The sequence below is a fragment of the Tachysurus fulvidraco genome, chromosome 4, assembly GCF_022655615.1.
Source record: "Tachysurus fulvidraco isolate hzauxx_2018 chromosome 4, HZAU_PFXX_2.0, whole genome shotgun sequence".
Classification (NCBI taxonomy): domain Eukaryota; kingdom Metazoa; phylum Chordata; class Actinopteri; order Siluriformes; family Bagridae; genus Tachysurus; species Tachysurus fulvidraco.
In genome coordinates, this window is record NC_062521.1 from 20,612,901 (window position 1) to 20,621,428 (window position 8,528).

The window sequence follows — 8,528 nt, forward strand, 5'->3', positions numbered from 1 at the left end:
TCTGTTAGATTTACAGTGAGGATTAATCCATTAATCTTAATGTAAAAGGGTGAGGAGGAGAGAGCAACCAATCAAGACAAGGGAGGGTAGAGATTATGTGAGAAACACAGGGAGGTAAAAGGAGAGCATGAAAAAAGGGTGATTGAGAACCAGCATCTCTTAATAGGGCATTTACAGCTCCACACTTTCTCCACATAGCTTATAACGTAACTGTCCATTCTGGATGTAGCAGCAATTCTAGGAAACTGAGAATCCACAAAAATAGAGGCAAAGGGATATTTAGACAGAGAGAGAGAGAGAGAGAGAGAGAGAGAGAGAGAGAGAGAGAGAGAGAGAGAGAGAGAGAGAGAGAGAGAGAGACAGAGACAGGTGCTGCTGGAGCGGAGAGCAGGAAGGAGGAGGAGGAGATTTCTCCTCGAGCATAACGCAGCAGAAGAGAGAAGCCGCACACAGTTACTCAGAGGAATTCCTAAACAGCTGTCCGGTAGACCTCCTGCCTGTGAAGAACAGACATCCAGAGCAAAGAGACGGAAAGACAGAGTGAGAGACATTGAGGAAGATAAAACCGCTGTAGACTACACTACACAGATGTCATTTGGGGCATTAAAATTTCACAAGACAAGCTACTACTTCTGCAAGAAGAACTAAGACGTTCATCTCAAGAAAATAAATATACAGGTAAAAAAATTTAAGCTGTGAATTGAATTATAGGGACAAATTATTCTGCCAATATATAACATGCATATTTTAAAGGTATTGTTAAGGTGACATTTACATGTTGTATTATACAGCTTCTATTCTTTAGTTACTTTTTAAATTTGAGTTAGCAGTTATAAGATGTTAGATGTTATAAGATGTATTAGTAAATTGTGCTACAAAGTTTTAGAAAACTAAATGCTTATGGTTTATGAGTTATGACTGTTTAGCAGCCTGCTCATTTGCGACTCGAAGGAAATTAAGGGGGCGTGTGATTTTCGGTAGAGAAAAAGAATTCAGTAAATTATTCCATTAAATTATTTCATGCATGCCACATGCCAGACTATGTTGAATAGGTTTTTGTTTGTAGGATTTTTTTTACTATGTTCTTAGAGTAATGTGGAAGAAATGACACCCAAGTGCAAGATGGACAGAAGGACCCGAGCATGTGCCCACAACAAGAGATAAAGCACAGCAACGGCAATCTGATACTTTTTTGCCACTGCAGCAAACACTTTCCCACTCAGTCGACACACTAACCACAATAACCAAAGAACTGCTATTGAGCGGCAGCCAGAAGAACTTGGAGAGTTCTTCCAGCTGTTTTGACGTCCCCTTTGTGTATTTCAGCCCTCTCATTTCATCTTCGGCACGCGGTGAGCCAAAGACAACATGGGGGCTGAGAACAGAAGGATAGGTGGACAGCAGGGGAGGGAAAAAAAGAAAGAAAGAGAGAATAACAGATGAGGTTGAAACAAGAAGAATACTTGCTCCACCCTGCCTGTCTCAGAAGACTCAGAGTTCTTTAGCCCTCAGGCCTCGAAAGGAAGCGCCTAGCCTGAAGTATAATTACAGCTCCCTTTATGTTACAAACTGGCAAGCCAAACTGGAGGAATGCTGAGTGAAGGCTGCCATTAGCCTATGTGCTATCAGCCTTTAATCTCTTTTATTACAGGGTGCAAAAGATGGGGTCTTCTGACTATTTTGGATATAGGAATGTTTAAGGGTAAGGGTCGGTATAGAGAGACAGTTTGGTCACTCCAGTGACATGCTAGTCATTCAATTCCTCAGAAACGGATCAGCTGTATGTGTCTAGCATAAGATTATCTCAGTGCACAGTTGGGATGGATCTTAAATACAGCATCAGCAACAACAACTGCAGAGCTCCATTCAGAGACCACATTTTCAGCCAAAAAAGGCCAAGGCTAAAATAGGCTAGAGCTACACTCAGAGACAACACTGTTATGGGCACTAAATTAACAGCTGTCCTCGAAATGCACCTCTGCATACAGTGAGCTGAAACTGCTGAATGTTATTGTTGCACTTGTTTACCTGAGAGCATGCTCATATTCGCTCATATAATAATAAGCGGACCCACATTCTCCGGCTCTGATTTAATTACCAAGAACAAATTAGAAGATGACATAAGTCAACACAAGGATCCTTACTTACTGTCTCACTAGTCCCCATTAAGACCCCCTTCTTTGTAACTTCCACATCTCCATAATTAAACAGCACCCTCTTTGTGTCTGAAGTGGGTCCAGGCTTTGGTTTTCACTCAGCCAGCAGGATCAGAGATACACTGATGACCTGTTGGCATTCAGGCCTTATGCACCATTGTGGATGACTGAGATAGTACAGCACTAACACCTCTGAAGAGACTGTGTGACAGAAGGGGGTGGGAAGATAGAAAGGAAATCCATAGTTATATCTGAAGGTTGAGGACATGGACACAGCCATGTGGGTGGCAGAGTGGCAGCTGCGACTTGAAATATGCCCTGCTAGCTGTATACCCATTCAACTCATGTTGATTAAATCATGCACAATAGAAATGCATAGTAATATATAAACTAAATAATGAAGCTTTAATGATAAATAAATTAGTACCAGTTTATTGACCAGTTAAAAATTAAATGTTTTACTTTGTTTAGGTAATAATATTTGCAAGGCAAAGATTATTTGCCTTGCAAATAATGATTGCACTGAACTTCCTTGCCAACCTTTTAATATTAGTTTAAATTTTCAATTAAAAAAAAATAGGTTTTACACCTTAAAGCTTAACAAAAGTTCATAAATGTATTAAATCTTTCTCAAGGGAAGTTTTTATAGCTTTGGGTTCTCCTATAGCATCCTATAGTGGTTCTAATTTTTTTGTATGGTCTAATAATGTTGAAGGTCAAACTAAATTCCTTAAGGATTATGTAAAGTGTAGAATGATTAGGAATCTGACACAGTAATGAATGATTATATGGTTGAATGAATAAAGGAAAAAATTAGATATTCTATCAATATCTAAAGCAGTAGAAAAGAGTGAGAGAGTAAGTGAGTATCAATATCTATCAATATTAGATAATCTATCAATGCAACTGTGTCCTGTACATAATTAGTTTGTTCCAAGTGTGCTCTTGCAGACCATTTGCAATTACATGTCTTAAAAAGATGACCAAAGACAGGCTGCCTTCTCCTTTTTCCATATTTTTTAGAACCAGTTCAGAATATTCGTAAAAATGACACTGTAGTATAGCATGGTGTTTAGTTTAAATACCACACAGTAATAAAAGGGAAGCATTCACTAATACAGTGCATAGGTATTATATTTTGGTTGCTAACTGTTATTTTAAAAACATCTTGGGAACCACATTAAATTTAAATACAGCTGAAGGTTTCAGCCTTACAGTCTTTGAAATCTCAGACAGGGTTTCCGATGGAATGTGTAGTTATTTGTGAAATTCCTCATGTGAAACTTGAGCACAGGGTCCTGATTCCCAACCAAAGTGTTAGATTTGCACCACATGACAAGTCTTGACATCAAATCCCACCACAAAGAGTATTACTGTATTTACTGACACGCATCCTTCACTGTATTTGCTATAACATCCATCCTGCTTTGAAAAGCCTCTTGCATGGCTGTTTCAGCTCAAGGCACTAACACTGAGCTGAAAGTACTAACCATTTCCTCATGGAAAAATAACGCATGATGTGTACATTTTCTTAAAGACATTTTGAATCAGCAAGTCTTCCAGAGTGTGAGAGCCTGTGAGTGATCAATAAGCTAATAGTGCTAATAGGTGTAATGACATTCTCCTGTCTCAGCACTTCAGACAGGGCTCTCTGATTAATCCCTCTCTTTTCGCACATACACAGAGAGGCTTAAACACACAGAGCTCCTATTAGAAAAGAATGTGGATGCTGATCACGGGTGGGGAGAGGGTGCTTGTGGCACGCGACAGGCGAGATTGTTGGTGTGAATCCAATTTGCTTTCTCGATGGTGTGTGTGTGCATAGTAGATTCAAGGTCAAAATTCAGAGTTAAATAAATATAATGGACATCGAAAGGATTATCACAGAGACTAAGCAAAAGACAAAGAAGACAGTTAGAGATAAGTAAACAGCCAGTGCAACGAGTAGTTTAGCTAGTTTAACTGTGACGCTAACAGTTTTCACACTTCTCTTTTCCCTGCACATGTTTGCCTTTCACACAAACTCATAATCTCTTCCACCACACATTCACTTTGTCATATAATATAATTACAGTGATTTAGGCTAGGACAGCAAGAACACTAACACACATTCATTAGTCTACACACACACGCACACATTTCTTATCCATCCATAAAGCTTAGAGAAACTATATTTAGCTCTCTGGATGTTAGTCAAATTAGGTTTAGGCTATTTGTGTTGAAAGGCATCAGCATCTAAAAATGTCTTTAAAGACATGTGGACACTTTACCCTCTGGACTATTCAACCACACACACACGCACAAGCGCGCGCACACACACACACACACACACACACACACACACACACACACACACACACACACACACACACACACACACACACACACACTTACGTTGAGTAGGCTAAAAAGAACAATGCTACTCATTCAGTCTATGTAGGAAGAAATAGCAGTCATTGTCTAAGTACCATTCATTTTCCCTACACAATGTCACAAGTACTGTGATGTTGTGTACGTGCACTGTAAATTGTTAGCATTTTAACAGAGTCAAGTCATATATCCTGAGGAAATGGAATTTGGCTGTTTTGTAAACAGATTGGAATTTCTGCTGTTTTGTCTTCTTTGGCTGCCACTTGCTGTGTTCAGGGCAGAGAGAACACAACGCTGAAGCTTGTAGTGTCTTATTTCAGCAAAAGCTTAATACACTATTTTATTTGTAGTCACACAGAAAATTGGATCGTTGATAAAATGTCCAGGTCTGAGCAACATTGCTTTTAGTCGCATCTGTTAATAGCTGAAGGTGTTTTTCTGCTTGAGGTCTCAGTGGCAAGAAAATGTACTGAGCTGTGCTGCAAAAAGAATGTGGATGTTTTTTCAGTTGTACGGACTGGTGCGAACTTGGCCGAGCCACTACTTTTGTGATAGCTTGCAGTCTGTCAGTGAGGGTCAGAGCTTAGAGGTTTCTCAAAAGTAAATATGTCTATAAATGGGCAAGTAGTCTGCCTCTCTTTCTCTCTCTTGCTGTCTCTCCTGCCCTCCTCTCTCTCTCTCTCTCTCTCACTCTCCTCATCTAGAATATATCCACTTTAAATGCACTTAAACCTTGCTCTTTTTGCATACATTATATTTAAAGCATAGTTTAGCACATAAAGTCTTTTTAGGAATATCGTAACTCTGTAGAAATATAGGTTTTCTCTGCTTCACTCTGTGTGCATGGCAGTACGGTAGCTTTCTTTCCTGAGTCATTCTCACACTGATCCTTCTAAAGCCATCTCCTCGCTTAGACCAATGTGGAATCCAGCTGGTCTATATTAGCACATACTAAACAGGAGCCAGACTCAGTTTGATCCAACGACAGCTTGGGCCTCTCACCATTCATGTCTTTCTGGTTTTTATACTGATCTGAGATCAGGAGTATGATGAAGTCATTTTGGGGGGCTATCCTCTGTAGCACACAGTGTTCTTCCCCTCACCAGGGGCTTTGCTATGAATTTGGTAAAGTGATATCTTTGTTGGGCGGCTTCATGATAGATGCCATATATCGTCAGTGACAAACTGCTAAGACTGAGAAGACTAGTCAATAAAAATGTCAACTTGTGCATGAGGGCATTACTTGAAAACTGAATGGAATGCAAAGTAAAACTTCTCAGCTTTGTTCATTACACACATACTACTTTACAGAAGACAGATCCCTTTTGTTTTCTTGACTGAAACTATACACATTAAAAAAGATGAGATCGGAGGGTGCACTCTTTGTGTTCTACATAGATCCTGTAAGAGTTCCCTTAAAAGAACCAGTAAGGAACCCAAAATACATCTTGATACAAAAGACTGTATTATTAATGTAATCCAAAAGTAATATCCAGCTTAGTTTGAAAGAAAATAGTATTAATATAAAAAAGCAAAACATTCTGCAAAAAAAAAAATATTTAAAAGATAAAAAATCATTTTAAATGTTTCTCTGTTTTCTCTAGGTCAAAGACATCGCATCTGGCCTAGTAACACCAAAGCAGCCCAACAGTGAGGCCTGAGGACTCTGTCACTGTACTGTACATCTACGATCATCAAGTGTCTGAGAATGTAACTCCTTTCATTTTCTGGGGAGAACTCAGATCAGCATCAGTTCTGCATCATAGGATTACAGGGTTCAAAGACATCTCCCTTTCTTCTTTCTCTTCTCTCACGGATTTTACTGTTCTGAAATGCCGGCCAAAACTCCCATTTACCTAAAATCCAACAACAGCAAGAAAGGAAAGAAATGTCGCCTTAGAGATATTCTGTCCCCAGACATGATAAGTCCTCCACTGGGAGACTTCCGCCATACTGTCCACATTGGTAAAGGGGGATTGTGTGACACCTTTGGTGACATGACCTTCCTTCAGGGCAAATTTGAGCTGCTTCCCGGGAAGAGTGGACTGATTCGTCCACAATATGGTGCCCATGGCGAGTTTATGCGAGCTAACAGTGCATCTGATGCATCCTACATTGAAACTCCTTCACCAATACTGAAGAATGCTATCTCCCTTCCTACTATTGGGGGGAGCCAGGCTCTGACGCTGCCTCATATCACTACCACCATGTTACCCATGACCCGAGACTCTCTGGACGACCCACCCACTCCACCTGCCAGCTCAGAGGGGATTGATGACCTTGAGATACTGCAAATGGAGAACCTTCTTCAGTCCATAACTTTCTTCAGACATGATCCCAGTCCTGTTTTGGAGGAGGTTAGTGAGAAATCCTTATTTCCTATCAACTTTATGGAGAAATCACTGGAAAAGAATACCTCCATTCCCCAATACACCTCTGAGAATGATGATACTGAAAAGTCTATGTCTATCTTCATCAATGGCAATCACAATGAAAATGGCAACAGCAATAGGAGTAGCAAATGCAAAGACAATGGAATCAACAATGGCTATAATGACATGAACAGTGATATCTTTCAGTATGAAAAAGAGCTGGCCAGCATGAATGGAGATTGGGAAAATAGAGATAGTGGTGTAGAGGAAGGACGCATTTTTGACTTTGACTTTGAGCTTTCTAAAAGCAAGAGTTTGTCTCAGGAGTCTGTGAACCACAAAACTGGGTCTCTGCTGTCTCTTGAACTGGACTTGGGCCCTTCTATCTTGGATGACATACTCAATATCATGGGTAAGCCTGAGTCTTGAACTGTGCCTCTATGCAAAGGCAGGAAGAGAAAAGAAAGACTTGCCAGTCAAATTAATTTTTGGTATTCTACATAGGAGCAAAGGAACTAAAAAGGCAAGGATGCCTCAGTGATATCTCTCACAGTATATTTTTATTCTCAACTTCAACTTTCTGTGCTTAACCAATGTTGTTTCTCTTGTAGGCCAAAAGAGATGCATGCTTTATCAAATTTAGGGAAGCTACACAGAGATATTGTGCCTTTTAATGTCACCATCATTTTAAGAACTAAAACTGTTTGGTGTGTTCATCAGTTCCATCACAGGTGTAAATAAAGGCAGGACATTTTACTGTATGCTGTAGTTCACTAATGCACAATGTTACATGTTATGTAATAATGTAATGAAATTTCTCTAAGAGATTTACTGTACAGCTATGTGAATTATCTCCAAACTTTATCACAACCCCTCTGCCCTCACCCCCACCCTGTACAGATATTATATTTATACTGACTCTGTCATTAACTGTGCTACAAAAGCATCAAATCGTATACCTATGTTTTTACTGTGTGGAGATACAATATAAAATAAATGAGTAAATAAGTAACTTTTTGATATGTCCCATTTGGTTATCTTTTGGGAAATGCTATGATCTATGAATTATACATATTTATGAAAATTAATGAATGCTACAGATGTGGAAGCAAGGAGAATATGGAGCCCACCCACCTTTTCCCTCATCTCTGACATTCTTCTCATTCACCCAGAATGCCCTGCATTGGGATCAGAGGTGGGTGAACAGTGCAGTCATTTCTACAGCCAGACGCCTGCACCGTTTGTCTACAAGTTGCTTGGTCAGAGAGAAGAGAAGGACTTATCATTCCCTACATTCCACTGAAGCAGCACAAGTGCATAGGGCAGGTCATAAATAAACATCCTGGACCCTGACAAAGGGCCACGATTTTTAGTTGAGGCGAGGATTGTAAAAGCTAACAGTCCAAAAGCAAAGAGTTTTTGGACTGGTTCCAAAAGCAACCTGTAATTAAGAGTTGTCACAAAGGTAATGCTGAAGCACAAGTATTACAATCAGTCAAGTGTAATTAACATGTCTAGAGTTGTCTGGCATTCATTTGTGGCTTGTATTCGTTTGTGATAAAGATATTTAAATAAATTTCAGCTGCTTTCACCTGTGTGAAATGTAGCTGTAATTACAATTATCATAATG

The 8,528-nt window shown here is 39.6% G+C and overlaps 1 protein-coding gene across 1 annotated transcript; it reads left to right on the forward strand.

The window, feature by feature from the left end:
- The first annotated feature begins 360 nt into the window (after positions 1–360).
- On the forward strand, positions 361–7,910 carry cdc42ep3 (CDC42 effector protein (Rho GTPase binding) 3). Its single transcript, XM_027174834.2, has 2 exons — positions 361–678; positions 6,131–7,910. Exon 2 carries the CDS (start codon positions 6,359–6,361, stop codon positions 7,325–7,327), a length of 969 nt encoding a protein of 322 aa, XP_027030635.1. The 5' UTR covers positions 361–678; positions 6,131–6,358; the 3' UTR covers positions 7,328–7,910.
- Positions 7,911–8,528: the final 618 nt, after the last annotated feature.